Source organism: Microtus oregoni, unplaced genomic scaffold (assembly GCF_018167655.1).
Source record: "Microtus oregoni isolate MIOR12 unplaced genomic scaffold, Mior012 000002F_ref0000024, whole genome shotgun sequence".
NCBI lineage: Eukaryota > Metazoa > Chordata > Mammalia > Rodentia > Cricetidae > Microtus > Microtus oregoni.
Genome location: NW_024543061.1, coordinates 64,493,759 through 64,509,718, shown reverse-complemented (window position 1 = coordinate 64,509,718; position 15,960 = coordinate 64,493,759). Strand labels below are relative to the sequence as shown.

The 15,960-nt window shown below is 48.0% G+C and overlaps 1 protein-coding gene across 1 annotated transcript in view; it reads left to right on the top strand.

Moving 5' to 3' along the window:
* Positions 1-515: 515 nt before the first annotated feature.
* The window catches only part of Cd4 (CD4 molecule), a 31,310-nt gene continuing 15,865 nt past the window's right edge, over positions 516-15,960 (top strand). The window contains exons 1-3 of the mRNA XM_041641154.1: positions 516-634; positions 12,017-12,112; positions 12,239-12,403. Of these exons, the coding sequence (XP_041497088.1) occupies positions 12,064-12,112; positions 12,239-12,403 (214 nt within the window). The 5' untranslated portion in view covers positions 516-634; positions 12,017-12,063. The remainder of the gene's footprint in view (positions 635-12,016; positions 12,113-12,238; positions 12,404-15,960) is intronic.

Sequence of the window (15,960 nt, the reverse complement as noted above, 5' to 3'; positions counted from 1 at the left end):
CCCAGTCCCCAGGAACCAAGGGAGTAAAAACCAGACAAGTACTGCGTTTGCTGCTGTGGAGCCCTGGCTGTTTCCCTCCAGGCTCTTCGTCATCTCTTAACAGCTGACTCAGTGGGTTTATTGGGCAATATATAATCTCATCTAAATTTTCCACTGATTTAATTTTTGCTAACTTTTCTTTTTCTTACGTGGTATTACTATGTAACCTAGTCTGGCCTTGACTTTGTGATTCTTCTGCTAAATCTCCCCAGTTCTGGGCTTATAGCTATGTGGGCCCTAAGCCCTGCCTCGTGCTGGCTGGATCTGATTGTGTCGGCCTGTTTCTGGGCCCCCAAACAGACAACAGTGTCATTCCAGGCTCTGGCCCAATTCTGTTTCTCTGTTTCCAATGACTTTGGTCGTTTTAATTTGTCAATTTCCCCAATAGCTGGGGTGGAAGGGAGGGACTCCAGAGGGCTGGCCCACGTCTAGCGTGCAGCGGAGCCTCACTACCAGGCTTCCTGTTTCTTCACTTACGGGCATCTGTGAAGACATAGCAAAACCCTCTTCCTCAGGAGGCACCTGCTGGTAAAGCCTCTCCTCCTCACACAGACACACCTGTGCCAGAAGCTGAGCCTAGAAGGGCTGGCCAGAGGTAAGAGCAGCGCTGGACTTCATTCTGGAATGGGTGGCAAAGGTGGCAGCAGAGGCGCCGGAATGTTCTGGATGCAGCTCTCTGTGCCTAGCTGTGTTTCTCTCAGAACAGGTCAGGAACCATGATCTCCCACTGGAATCACGAGCTTCGAGAGGTTAAGCAGTAAGCCATGGTCATCCTTGCCCACCCACCGGGGCGGAACACAGAGCTCAGAGCAGCAGGCGCTCAGGGAAGCACCCTGACCAGAATGCAAGATCAGAAAGGCGATGGCCTAGAGAGACAAGGGAAGGCAGCTGGTGGGGGGTCATGGTGGAGAGGCGAGGCTGGGAAGAGAGAAAAGGCAGAAACAGTTACGGAGAGAAGGGAAGGCTAGAAAGCATGGACAGATGTTGAGTATGGAAGAGGCATAAAAAAGGAAAAGAGGAAGAGAAAAACCAGGACCATGTGCAATTTTTCTAAATTCTGCCCTAGTAATCTTCACCAAGGGTCAGACCCTCAAGAACAATTTAAACCATGCGATCTCTGCAGCCTCTTCCAACTCTTTTGCAATTATGTGAGCTCTTTAACGTTTGTCCTTCTCTGTGAAGGTTTAGGAGTTTGGTTTGTATTTTGTTTTCAGGTCTCACTCTGGTGTCGCTTTTGCCTCAGCCTCCCCAGTAGCGGGGACCAAGGCACATGCCACTGAGCCTGGACTGATATTTAGAATCTTTGAAGTGTCTAAGGGGAACTCTGTTGACGTTAGCTTGAGTTAGGAAGGGAGGAAGGGAGATCCTCAGAAAGTATTAAAGCTGGACTCTTGCTCTGGAGAGCGGCAAATGGATGCTTCTTTCGGTACACAAGTCGTCAGGACAGCTGATTAGACTGCCGACCCTGGTGCTCTTGGTGGGAAGTGGGCATGAAGCCAGGCTCTATTTCTCAAGGAGGGGTGCACTATCCAATTCTAGCCCTGTCTCCACACTTTCAGACCTTTCTCTTCTCTTAGTCTTGAAGTCACGCTGTGCCCCAGAAAGTCCTTCAGTTCATAGAGTTATTCCCAAAGAGGTCCCCTAAGGTTCAGTCTGATCCTTCAAAATGGAATAATTCAAAGACTTTACTGAGTGCACAGCACTTCCCAAATGTCCTGATCTTGAAGGGCACAGTGTTTTTTGTTTATTTGTTTGCTTGCTTGCTTGTTTCTGTTTCTGTTTTTGGTTTATTTTATTTTATCTTTTTGGCAAGCAAGGCTCAAGAGCCTGATGAGGGAAGACTGCTGTTATTTTTTGTTCTTAGAATTTCTGGTGCTGCCTTAGATTCTGTAGGTTTATACAAAATGGCTGCCTTGCACTGCTGACAGAGGGCCCCTGAAGAGCTAGAAAGGCAGGAACCACTTTCCCTTTTCAATCCTAGGCACTCTCAGAAGAGGGCTGCCTCTGCAGGCAAATTCTCCCCCACCATCTCCCAGTTCTCCGCAGAGACTTGAGGTGGCCTCAGGCCTTGCTCTTGGCCACAGGGGAGAAGTGGCAGCGCTTGGAGTTGGGTGGTCAGGTCTGGTACCCAACCTGACGCTTAGTAAATGCTCGTTGGATTGAATAACTTGGATGGAGATGAGAAATAAGACCAGTGTGGGGAGGATGTGGGCGTCGGGAGGGGGAATGTTGCATGCTGTTTACAGCTCTGTTTAGTGCTTTCAGAGAGAAGGGAAGGAAGGGGTGCAGAACCCCAATCCACCCTCCATCATGTGGGCATCTGAGGCAAAGGAGAGGGTGACAGAGGTTGCAGCCGCTGAACCACAAGGGTCGCTTAGAGGGTCGCATCTCTAGGAAGTGTGTATGAAGCCCGGCAGAGTTGAAGGGTTGTGTGGTAGGGGCCACTTCCCACGACTGGGCTAGAGTGGGCTGACTGGGGGCCGTGAGGGGAAGATAAAAGTGTCTGTGGGACCACAGACTGTCGCTGTGGTGGAGCTGTGCTGGGACCGTGCCCTCCTCTCCCGTCTCTGGGGGCCCTGTGAGGGTAGCAGGAACCTCAAGCATCCTGAAAGGTGTGTGGTAGGCATTGTCATTTTCATCACGTCCCTGTGTGAGCCCTCTCTGCATCTTTTGTGTCCCCTGCAAGCTTCTTGCCTCCCAGAATCCCTTCATGTCTTTGCCTCTCCTCTATCATTCCTGACAGGCCCTGTGTGCTTTGTGTGTTGGTGGATGCTGGGATGGGTGGCTGTTGCTTTAATGACCTCTCTGAGTCCTTTCTCCTTCCCTCGAGGCCTCTGTGCTTTGTTTCCAGAAAATCTGCCTACTGTCCTTTGTCCACTGTGTCTCTCCTACTCTGCAGCCAGTGCCTCTGCATCCAGTCCATCCTCTGCAGCTTTGCCGCACATCAAAGCTTTGGAAGACCCGCTGGCCTGCAGGAAGCCAGGCTGCTTGTTTACAGTGTAGAAAGAACTATATCTCAGTGGCATCTAGAGAGGGGAAAGAGGAGAAAGAAGAGACGGGAACTCCAAGAAGAGAACAGTGAGGACAATAATGGTTGCAACCCAGAGGAAGTCACCCCCGGAGCATAAGCATGGAAGAGAGAGATTCAGAAATGCAGATGTGAGCAGAGAGAGGGGGAGGGGAACGTTGCAACCAGTCAGTCTCTGCAGCTTCTCCCAGGGGTGAGGTACACAGGATGCTACCGCAGGAGGTACAGCACCCCTGGGGAGGCTGAGGATGTGGGAATCAAAGGCCAGGTCTCTCGGGTGGTAGCGGAAGCCTACAGCACCAAAGTAGGCTGTGGCTGGAAACCCACAGCCTCCTCCACTAAGCCAAAGCCCGGAGTGCACTGGGGTGATGCCAGGAGCTGTAGACAGAGATAGCTCTCTGCAGAATCTTGGAGTGAGGGGGAAAGAGTGGCTACCATCTGGGGAAGAGCCAGGAATGCCCTCATTCCTCAAGCATCTTTACCAGGACCAGGGGAGTTCCGATCCCGTGGAGGGAGAGCCCATGCAGACTGTTTCTCTGTTAGCTTCTCTTCCAAGGCCACATCTGCCGGGAAAGGTTCTCCATCTGGGTAGGGGGGCAGTAGGAAACCCTTTCGGGGCTACACTGCCTCTACAGCTCTCATCACCACACCCTTCCCTTAAATGCTCTGCAAGCCCCACCCCAAGCTAACAGAGCCAACTTGTAGGCACCCTCAGGACTCAGGGACAAGTTTCTTACTCCCCACTTCCCCAGACTCCTCTTCTGACCACTTCTCTTTCTAGCTCCTTGTTTTCAACAAAATGTATTCTCTCTCTCTGTCTCTCTGTCTGTCTGTCTGTCTCTGTCTGTCTCTCTCTCTCTCTCTGTGTGTGTATCCATCATCTATCTGTCTCTTCTTCTGAAGCATCTATTGCGTTTCAGGTTCTGGAGAATTCCTCTTTCACCAAGTGGAAGATCTGAACAGGGTTATTTCTTAGCTTCCCCCAAACCTTATTGTTGGATCAGCCCCAGCACCTCCTCTGAGTGCTGTATCCCTGTCAAGAATTATGTATTTGTGGTCAAGATGGCCCAGTGGGTGAAGGGTAAGTGTTACGACCTGAGTTGAGTCCCCAGCACCACTAAAGATGGAAGGAGAGAACTAACCCAGAGTTCCCTGACATTCTCTCCTCTCACTCTCCCTCATAACACAATAATAATTAAAAAATATGTGTTAGAGCCCAGCCGGAAACCTACCTCAGATGGTCCAGGGACTGCATAGAAAGGGAGTTACTACAGAGTCAGGGACAGGGACAAAGAGACCGACCAGCATGTTGAGGGGCACAGACACTAGCAACAACAGCGAGGCATTAGAAGCAGGAATGGTGTTTCTGGAAGCAGGAAGAGCCTAAACTGTGGATAAGGGCTAACAGACAGCAGTTGGAATGCGACAGGGTGGAGGGAGGGTGGACACACAGCTATTGATGGTGAACACACCAGAGCATGGAGAGAGAGAGAGAGAGAGAGAGAGAGAGAGAGAGAGAGAGAGAGAAGGAAAATACACTCTCTCTCTTGCTAAGACACTCCCATCTCCTTTTTGCATTTCCTCTGGGAAATGCCCCAAGTGGTCCCTAGAGGGCCAACCAGCCTTTCGGGGAAGTTTGGGCGTAGACGATGGAGAAGAAGAGCCTTTCGGGGAAGTTTGGGCGTAGACGATGGAGAAAAAGAAACTGCACGCTTGCAGATGACTTGGCTCCGTCTGGGCCAGGGCTAGGTGTGAATACACACTTAGTGACTGGCCTTGCTTCTCCTCCCTCCCTTCTCAGGTTCCCTTTCTCCCCCTTTCCTTCCTTCTTCATGGCTACATTTTTGTAGTACTGAGGATGGAACCCAGGGCATGCTGAGCAAATCTGTACCACTGAGCTACAGCCCAGCCTGCAATGACCCAGTTAAGAAACAGAATTCGTGAACTGCATGCAGTAAGACACAACAGTGAGTTATTCTCCTCTGTCCATCCTACGTGGCCTAAGCTACACAGGCGAATTATCCAGTCTCTGCGCTTGCACCAGCGCCGGCCTTGTGGCGGCTCAAGGCAGCCTGGCCTGTTCAGACTAGCGGGGAAGCGATTACATGAATCCTTCTATCTTAAGGCAGACGATGGGACATGGCCAAGAGAGCGGCAACAGGGAACTGAGTTCACAGAAGGCAGGGTACTGTGGAGCAACACAGGAAGGATAAGACAAGGGGAGAGAAAAACCAGGTTCGGGAGGAAGAATAATAAGAAAGTCTTCACGAATATCTTTTCTCATCAGCTCTGGACCAGATTCCTAGGGAGTTTCTAACAGTCACTTACTCCTCCCACCTATGTTTTAACCTATGAGGGCCAGCCAAGCCGTTTCTTTATTTTTTAACCAATGACCTTCCTCCATCATGAGACCCACTATAGCCTGGGCCCCTGGGTTGCAATTCGTGTGTGTGTGTGTGTGTGTGTGTGTGCGCGCGCATGTTGTGTGTGTGTGGTGTGCGTGTATGTGCGTGCACGCGTGTGCGTGTGTGCGCGGGTTGTGTGTGTGGTGTGCGTGTATTGCGTGCACGCGTGTGTGTGCATGTGTGTGTGCGCGCGTTGTGTGTGTGTGGTGTGCGTGTATGTGCGTGCACGCGTGTGTGTGTGCGTTTGTGTGTGTGTGTTTGTATGTGTGTGTGCACGCGTGTGTGTGCGCGCGTTGTGTGTGTGTGGTGTGCGTGTATGTGCGTGCACGCGCGTGTGTGTGCGTTTGTGTGTGTGTGTGTGTAATCAACAGTGGTTGCAGTCACCTCCAGAACAGAGCAAGTCTCAGCTCTCCTGGCTTGACGTTAAGATTGATTGTCAGGCCCCAACACAGACATCGTCTGTCAGCGAGCTCCCTGCACCTGCTGTCCCACGCTCTCTTGGTTCTCAGAACATCTGGCACACCCCACACTTCAGAGGCACTGAGAATGCTCCTCCCCTTTCTCCTCCACCTGAGTGTGTTTTAGGACTTGAATGTTCCTGGGTCTTCTAGAGGCTTGTGAACACGCCAATGTGAACCCCATGTGTCAGCTTTGGAGCCCTAGGTCTGGGGTGGCTCTGTGGATCTGTTTCTTACAAACACGGTTTCTCACCTGTTTTCCTGGATATGTGGCAGCAAAGAATCACTCTTCCTGCACTCGGGAGGCAGAGGCAAGCAAATCTCTGTGGGTTCAAGGCCAGCCTGGTCTGCATAGTGAGTTCTAGGCCAGCTGCGGCTAGTAGTGAGAACAGCTCTTACCCTATAAGGCTTTCTTTTTCCTCGAGTCTGTTGTCCTCTTTCCCACCTTCTACCTCAACTGCCAGCTTCACTTACAGGTGACAGTCCTTGGCTTTCTGCTGACCCAGACTTCATAGGCTTTATACGGTCTGTCTGTCTGTCTGATACTGACCAGGAAACGAACCTTCTGGGCATTTGTTTTGTTTTGTTTGTCTCTCGGCCCTACAAGTCCTTATCTTAAGACAGGCAAAGTAGTGGTACATGCCTGTAACCCCAGAATTTGAGAGGTCTGGGCAGGAGGGGCAGGAATTCAAGATTATCTTTAACAAAAAGAGATGAGAGAAAGAAAGAAAGAAAAAAAGAAAGAAAGAAAGAAAGAGAGAGAGAAAGAGAGAAAGAAAGAGAAAGACAGACAGACAGACAGACAGACATCAGGTCCCTCGGCTCTCTTGCCTTCCAGCCGTCTTAGGGAGGCTGTGCCCTCTGAGTGGAATCACACCTTGGCTTTCTCAGGTTTATCCTTTTTCCTGCAACCAGAACCACCTTCTCTGCCTAAAACTATCTCCTGGCTCCTGAGCCTCCAAGATCAAGGCCTAGGGTCTCCGCCTACACCCCGGGGCCCCAGCTCCTGGCTCTGTCGCCTCCGTATTTGCCATTTTCTGAAACCACTTTCTGTTTCCATCCACAAATAAGTCACTCTTGGCCAGGGCACAACATTGAAAAACATCTGAAGATTTTTTTTTTCTTTGAGACAGGCTTTTTCCATTGCTTTGGAGCCTGTCCTGGAACTCGTTTTGTAGACCAGGCTGGCCTTGAATTCACAGAGATCCACCTGTCTCTGCCTCCCGAGTGCTAGGATTAAAGATGTGCCCCACCACCACCTTACTTGAAGAAAATTTTTGACAGGCTCTTGTGTAGCCTAGGTTGGCCTCTAACTCTCTGTGTAGCTAAGGGTGACCTTGAACTCCTGATTTTCTGCCTCACTCTACCTCCTGGGCTGGAATTATTGGTATGCACCTCTCTGCACCGCAGCAGCTAGTACCGCTAATACTCCTGGTACTCCTGAACCCAGGGCCTCCCATACTAACTGAGCCACATTCCCCATTTTAATTTTCTGAATTTTTTTTATTAGAACATTGCCGTTCTCACCACAGTGATTTAGTGGTAGAGCACTTGACTCACGCGTGTGGCCCACCTTGATGGGGGAGAGTCTTCTGTTTCGTGTTAATTTCATTAGTTAAATAAAGAGACTGCCTTGGTCCTGATAGGACAGAAAATTAGTTAGGCGGAGTAAACAGACCAGAATGCTGGGAGAAAGAAGCTGAGTCAGGCAGTCGCCATGATTCTCCCACTCCAGACAGACGCAGGTTAAAATCTTTCCTGGTAAGCCAGCTCGTGGTGCTACACAGAATATTAGAAGTGGGTTAGATCTATATGTAAGACCTAGCCAATAAGAGGCTAGAACTAATGGGCCAGGCAGTGTTTAAAAGAATACAGTTTCCGTGTAATTATTTCGGATAAAGCTAGCCGTGCGGGCGGCCAGGTGCCAGGAATGTAGCCCGCCGCTCCTATTACAACAGAGTGGCACTCACAACACCACCTCAGCAAAGAAAATGAGTAAACCGGGCTAGTGAGAGGGCTTGGTGGGCAAAGTGCCTGCCGCCAAGCTGGCATTTGTCTAGACCCCTGAGCCCCCCACAGCGGAAAGAGAGAACGGGCACACAGGTCGTTTGCTGACTGCCGCACAAGTGTAACATATACAATAGATAAATGAATAAGTAAATAAAGTCAAAAAATAATTAATAACAAGCTTCCCTGCCCACTTCAGTAAGCGATGTGTTTTGTTTTCAGCCGGATGCTTTTCTTTCTTTCCTTCTTTCTTTCTTTCTTTCTTTCTTTCTTAAAAAAGTTTTCCTTAGACAATCTTGTACGTGTGTAGAATGCATTCTGATGGCTCATGCTCCCCACCTTCATACCTTTCTCCCGCCCCTGTCGAATACTCTCCTCTCCCCAGCAAGTCCCCTTCTCAAGTTGTTTTTGTTTTGTTTTGTTTTGTGGCCCGCCCAGTTTAACTAGGGTAGTCCCAGAATCGCTCTGGAGCTGCCTGTCCAATGCATGGACAAGGCACCAGTGGCCATGCCCAGAAACCATGACTGTCCCTCCTCCAGCAGCTGTCCGCTACCCATAGTTCCTCAGGGAGAGGCAGGGCCGTGGCCTCCTGAGCTCCTGCCCACCCACGACTCGGCCCAGTCTTGCACAGGCTGGATGGTTTAAAGATGACAGAGGCCTGGGCTATCAATTGCACTTGGTCTTTGAGCAGCTTTGCCTTTGGCAAGTAAACAGGAGATGCAACAAACCCAGAGGCCTGAGGACCCAGTTTAGTGACAGAGCTCTTGCCTAGCGGGTGCGAGGGGTTGAGTTGCATCCCTGGTACCATAAAACAGAAAAAGAAGCCAATGGTGGGGGGCTGGAGAGATGGCTCAGTGGTTAAGAGCATTGCCTGCTCTTCCAAAGGTCATGAGTTCAATTCCCAGCAACCACATGGTGGCTCACAACCATCTGTAACGAGGTCTGCTGTCCTCTTCTGGTCTGCAAACACACACAGATTGAATATTGTATACATAATAAATAAATATTTAAAAAAAAAAAAAAAAAGAAGCCAATGGTGCCGCTGGGTGCGAGGTCTAGCTGTAAACATATTAAATATTTGAAAATGACAGCTACCAGGACTGGGAGAGTGTAGAAGTGCTAGAGAGGTCCATGAGAGCCTGGAAGGGAGGATAACAAAGGTTTATTTATTTGGGGATAAACTCACAGTAGGGGTAGCCAGCCACAGTCCTCTGCGTGCACTGGGAACTGAAACCAAATCCAGCAGAGAAAGGACCACGCATGCTGTTCATCTGCACTTGTAGTCCATGAGACCACGCCCTAAGTAGGCCAGTATCTTAAAGGCTATTGGCTGAAGGAGCTCCCACAGCGGGAGAGTGACTCAGTAGTAGGACACCTGCCTACCGTGTGGGAATCTGTAGGTTCTAGGCCCACAGAGGAAAAACAAAACAATTTTTTACAGTATCAGTAAAGATGATACGGTTTGTAGGTGAAATAAAGCTACCTGGAAATGGTTTACCAAACTTTCTGAACCTGGAACTAAATATGTATACATATATGTATGTATGCATGCATATATATGTCTATATTATTTTATTTACATGAAATGAAATTGTCAGTCTATGCTTATACTTTAGTTTTATAATTTACTTTATGTGTATGGATGTTTTGTTCTCTGTGTGTGTGTACCATGTGTATACCTGGAGCTGCGGGCCTGAGTTCCAGACAGGCCACCAGTGAGTGCTGGGATTGGACCCAGTTCCTCTAAAAGAGCAGCCAGCATTCTTAACCACTAGGCCATTGCTCCAGCCAATGTTTATTTTTTATCTATCTATCTATCTATCTATCTATCTACCTATCTGGTTTTTTGAAACAGGGCTTCTCTGTAGCTTTGGAGCCTGTCCTGGAACTAGCTCTGTAGACCAGGCTGGCCTCGAACTCACAGAGATCCGGCTGCCTCTGCCTCCCGAGTGCTGGGATTAAAGGCGTGCGCCACCACCGCCCGGCCGCCAGTGTTTATTTTAAAGCCCAAGTCTAACCAGGCCAGAGATCTAAACTAAAAAGAGATGTTTCTCTATCAGAATCCAATAGCTTCTTTTATGAACGACTTGTCCAAAGCTCCAAATCATTCATAATATTGTCTCTCAAAACTAGATGGATGTGTATGTATGTGCAAGTATGTATGTTTGAGTTAGCATATGCGGGGCATGAGTATCCATGCCAGCTTGCTCCGGGGAGCCCCTATCTCTACCTCCCAGTTGCTGGGATTGTAGTTGCTGTCCTGGCTTTTAAGTGAGGTCTGCGGGTTCCAACTCCAGACCTCACATTTGCATGGTAAACATAGTATCCACTGAACAGTTCAAAACTAGATATTTCCATTACCTGTTTGATGGCTTTGGGGGAGCCTAGGCAGTTTGGATGCTCACCTTATGAGACCTGGATAGAGGTGGGCGGTCCTTGGGCTTCCCACAGGTCAGGGAACCCTGATTGCTCTTCGAGCAGATGAGGGAGGGGGACTTGGTCGGGGGAGGGGGAGGGAAATGGGAAGCGGTTGCGGGGAGGAGGCAGAAATCCTTAATAAATAAATAAATTAAAAAATAAATTAATTAAAAAAAAAAACAAAAAAAAAAACCCTAGATATTTCTAGGCTGGAGAGATAGCTCAGTGGTTAAGAGCCCTCTTCTGGCTTGCAGAATCTTGTATACATGACAAATAAATAAATATTTTTTTAAAAACAAAACAAAAACAAAACTAGATATTTCTGAAGCAGAAAGATCAGGAAGAATTATTTTTCTGTTTTGTTTTGATTTTTTTTACAGACAGGTTCTCTGTGTAGCTCTGGCTGTCCTGGAACTTGTTCTGTAGACCAGTCTGGCCTGAACTCAGAGATCCACCTGTCTTTGCCTCCCAAGTGCTGGGATTAAAGGTGTGTGCACCACCACCTGGTAATAATTATTTTTATTAAAAGACCAGTGGGGGGGCTGGAGAGATGGCTCAGAGGTTAAGAGCACTGGCTGCTCTTCCAGAGGTCCTGAGTTCAATTCCCAGCAACCACATGGTGGCTCACAACCATCTGTACTGAAATCTCATGCCCTCCTCTGGCATGCGGGCATACATCGAGGGAGAATGTTGTATACATAATAAATAAATCTTTAAAAAAAAAAAAAGACCAGTGGGTTCCTGACCTTTGAGACAGGGTCTCATATAACCCAGGTTAGCCTTGAACATGCTTTGTAGCTGAGGCTTGCCTTGAATTCTCTCTCTCTCTCTTTTAACTAAAAATATATTTTAAGGTTATGGGTGTTTGCCTGCGTGTACGAATGGGCACCAACTGAGTGCCTGGAGCCTGCTGGAGGTCAAAAGAGGGTATTGCATCCCCTAGGACCATAGGTAGAGATAGAGCCACCATGTGGGTGCTAGAAATCGAACCTGATTCTCCTCAGGAGCAACATGATCTCAACTGCTGAGTCGGCCCTCCAGCCCCTTTAATCTCAGTTTTGAGATGTGGTCTCACTATGTAGTCCTGGCTGGCTCTGGACTCTTGGTTCTCCTGCCTCAGTCTCCTGAGTACTGAGATTACACACGTGTGCCTTTGTGCCAGGGTAGGAGACTAGAACTCTTCACGGGAGTGCCTGAGATTGTGGTTTGTATTTGACACCCATGATTATACTGATTTCTGTGTATATGTAATACGCTGCTATTGCTTAGGATGTTAAAACTGCTATTGTGCACTGGGTGGTGGTAGTGTACAGCTTTAACTCGAGTACTCTAGAGGCAAAGGAAGGTGGATCTCTGTGAATTCGAGGCCAGCCTAGTCTGGAACAAGTTCCAGAACAGGCTCCAAAGCTACACAGAGAAGCCCTATGTTGAAAAACAAAACAAAACAAAAAATTGTTCTTATGCTACCAACATCACACAGTCTTAATTTGGCACTGAATATTGCGGTACATTACTGCAGGATGCCTGCTTCCTGTATGCAAATAAGGTTATGGGGCGAGTTACAAAGGCCCTGAGGGAGAGAGGGGTCTTGTATGTTCCACATCCAAGGAATGCCGAAGACTAATGACGTCTATCTGCCTCTGCCCCTGCCGTTTTTGCAGACTCCAGTCCCCAGCGACTCAAGTCCGTCGACCTCAGCAAGGCCACAATGAACCAAGGAGTCTCTTTTAGGCACTTGCTCCTGGTGCTGCAGCTGGGTAAGTTCTCAGACTTGAGGACCAGCAGCAGATGGTGCAGGGAGATGGGCAGATGGGAACACGCAAAGGGTGGGGCGCGGAGGGAGCCGGCAGAAACACTGAAGCTCGCCCTTCTTTCCTATCCAGCTCAGCTCCCAGCCGTCCTTCAAGGGAAGACTGTGGTGATGGGCAGAGAAGGGAACACGGTGGACCTGCCCTGTAAAAGTTCCCAGGGGAAGAGCATGTTCTTCATCTGGAAGCTCTCTGACCAGACAAGGATTCTGGGGAATCAGAATAACTTTGTGACTAGAGGTAGGATCCCCTGTCCCCCAACCCAGGGAGGAAAACAGTTGAGTGAACTTGCAGGAAGAAGCCCAATGTCCCGTGGTGGCTAGGGTTGACAAAAGTCTCAGTGGTCCTCTACTCCGGGATTTCCTTTCTTCAGCTGCTGCTGACGAATGGCTTCTGGTAGGATCTTTTGTTGTTGTTGTTCTTTTAATATTCATGACTTTAGTGGACATTGGAAGACTCGTCATAGAAAGTATATGATTTCAAGAGTATTATTACTACAGACCGCGAAGACGATGTGGTATTTTGTTTACTCCCATTAAAAGCAACAGCCAGTGACACAGAGTGCTTGCCTAGAGCATCTAAGGGTCTGAGTCCCCCCAAAAAACAAACAAAGAAAAAAAAACTCCAAAACCAAAGCCAAGTGGTGGTGGCATACACTTTTAGCCCCAGCACTGAGGAGGCAGAGGCAGGTGGATCTCAGTAAGTTCAAGGTCAGCCTGGGTACAGGGTGAATTCCAGGACAGCCAGGACTACACAGAGAAACCCTATCTTGGAAAACCAAAACAAGCACTCTCCCCCACCAAAAAAAAAGCCCACAAAATACAAAAACAATAGTTCATGTCCTCTGATCTTAGCATTAGGACTTAAGACAAGAAGGTGGTAAGTTTTAGGTTGTATACCAAGATTGTCTCAATAATAAATGCAATAAATTTATTTAATCTTAAAAGTGAACACATTCTGAGTGAGTTCCAGGACAGCCAGGGCCACACAGAGAAACTCTGTCTTGAAAAAACAAACAAAAACAGAACAACAACAAAAAACCCTGAACACATTCTAAGATGCTGTATAAAGTAGATAGATTTGGCTAAACTATGTGCGTTGTCCCTGCACAGCTGAAGTTTGAGAACAGCCCCAGTCCAGCCTTTACTGGTCTTGGTAGGCAGCTGAGGCCCCACCCCAATCTTTCATGCCCGTATAGAAGCAGAGCTGGGTCTGGAATGCTGGCCCCGGGGAGGGGGAGCTCTAAAGAGCTGTGTTCTAGGCAATGAGCTCCTGCTTGATGTCTAGACAGGCATTTTAAAGATGGCTCTGTATTCCAATGTGTATAAATACACGTTCCTGGCTGGTGGGATGACTCAGCAGGTTAAAGGCGTCCGCTGCCACTTCGGCTAACCTGACTTTCAGTTCGTGACCCACCTGGTCCGCAGTTTGTCTTCTGACCCCCGTGTGTTCTCTGTAGCTGGCTTGAGTGGGAACGCTCACATGCCCTCTAAATAAACTAGTAAATGTAGTAAAAAAAAATTAAAAATACTTATAAATATCTGAAGTAGATATGTATTTCTAGCTTATTTCTTTTCTGTAACTGCTAATTCTTTATTCATCTCTACTATGATTTATTTACTTACTAATCCCATATTGTTGGACATTTAGGCTCTTTTCAGCTTTGTTTTAACAAGAGGATCTCAGGGAATACCTTTGAACTCATTTTGCAAATACCTTTTTTTTTTTTACCCCCTTAGAAGCAGAATTCTTCTGTTGCCCTAGCTGTCCTGGAACTCGCTTTGTAGACCAGGCTGGCCTTGAATTCACAGAGTCACCTGCCTTTGCCTCCAGACAGTCCTGTGCTGGGAAAGGCCTGCACCATCACCCTTGGGCTCATTAGGTCTTTAAGGTCAGCATAATCTACTTCCGGGCTAGATTTGCATCCAGGACTCTGCTGGGTAGAGCCCTGTTCCCTTGGCAGAGGCCAGGTAACCTGTTGAGACCGAGATAATGGCTCTGAGGATCCCTGAATCGCTGGTGGGGCGATTTTTCTTCCCCTTGAAAACAGCTCGTATTTATCCCTAAGTAGTTCAACTGTCTACCCTTCAAATCAAGGATCCACAGCCTTCCTCCATTTGACCCCTTCCATCATTCTATGATCCCTTCCGTTCAAACCAGCAGTGTGTCCGCCCCTGAGCTCTCACTGACTGGAACACATTTCCTCATGTTTAGAAGTTGAGTAGACTGATAATCTTCCAGATCTTTAAGACTGGGTCCTTTGCGCTTAGAAATCTCTGCAGCTAAATATTCAGTTTTGTTATTGTGAATTCTACCTACACAAAACAGTAGAAAATTAGCACAGTTTGGTCAGCTCCTTTTTCACTTTGTAATAAGAATCATTGCCAACAATGCAGGCCTCACTTCTAAGATCTGGAGCCCAAAGCTTTCTAGACATGTGGAACAGGCTCAGTGAAAGACAGCCTTCACTCGCTAAAGACTAGAGAAGAAACCCAATCTAGAAAGACAGAAACCTCTTAGAAAATGACTGCCCTCAGACAACATCAGAGGCAAAACTGTGTCCCGTTCCCTAATGTATGGCAACACTGAGCAAGGAGCCACACTTCCTCCTCTTAAGACTGGAGTGGAGAGTCCAGACACCTCTGCAGGGACGGTGCCCTCGGAGGTGAAGGTGAGAGCTCTGAGAGCTCGCTGTTCACGCTGTTCACGGGCTCCTGCAGTGTTGGTAGAGTGTCAGAGAAACTGGCTCAGCCCGCCTGACAATCAAGAACACCACTTCCTGTAGGCGGAGGTGTCAGAGGAGGCCTAGTGGACAGGTAGGATTTCCATCATCCCCAGCAGCAATGGTACAGGCTAGCGTTTCCACTCAGTCCCGTAGTAATGAGGGACATGCCCCTCAACGGTCAACAGATGATGGCAGGAATTTGCATTTCTACCTATCTGCAGTGTTGAGGAGGTTCGCCACCTTCCCTGAACAAATGTCATCATCCAAAGGAGTCAAAATAGAAAGTTTAATACAAGCCACCCATCTTTTTGCTGTTGTTGTTATTGTTGTTTGTTTATTTATTTATTTATTTTTTTGAGGCAGGGTCTCTGTGTAGCTCTGGCTGTCCTGAAACTTGCTGTGTAGACCAGGCTGGCCTCACACTCACAGAGCTGAGCCTGCCTCTGCCTCCTGAGTGGCTGGGATTAAAGGCTTGTGCCAGAAAACCCAGAACAATACAAAATCTTAAAGAGTCCAACAACAAAGTACTTACAACACAGCACTCAAATCTCTAAATGTCCACATTGCTTTTCTCCCTTTCCTCCTTCCTTCCTTCTTCTTCCTTCTCCTTACACACACACACACACACACACACACACACACACACACACACACACACAAATGCAATGATTTTTTTAAAAAAAAAATGTTCAAACACTCGGAAGGCAAGAAAAGGAACACTGAAACAGGTGACTGAAGGACATAGATTGGTTGGTAGAGTACCTGCCTGGCAGACAGGAAACCCTGGCTAGACTCTTAGCACATAGGAAAGCCTGGGTTAGACCCCAGCATATCATAAGCTGGGCCTGAGAGGCTCAGAACACCAGGACTTCAGCTTTGAAGCAAAAGGATCAGAAGTCCAAGGTCATTCTTAGCTACTTAGCTACACGAGGAGTTTGGGGCCAGCCAAACTCAAAACAAAACAAAAAAGAAAACTAAAACAAAGTAACAGGCACAAGCCCTAACATATCAACAATTACATTAGGTATACATGATCTGCATACATCACAATAGTCTACATGAATTGTAACAG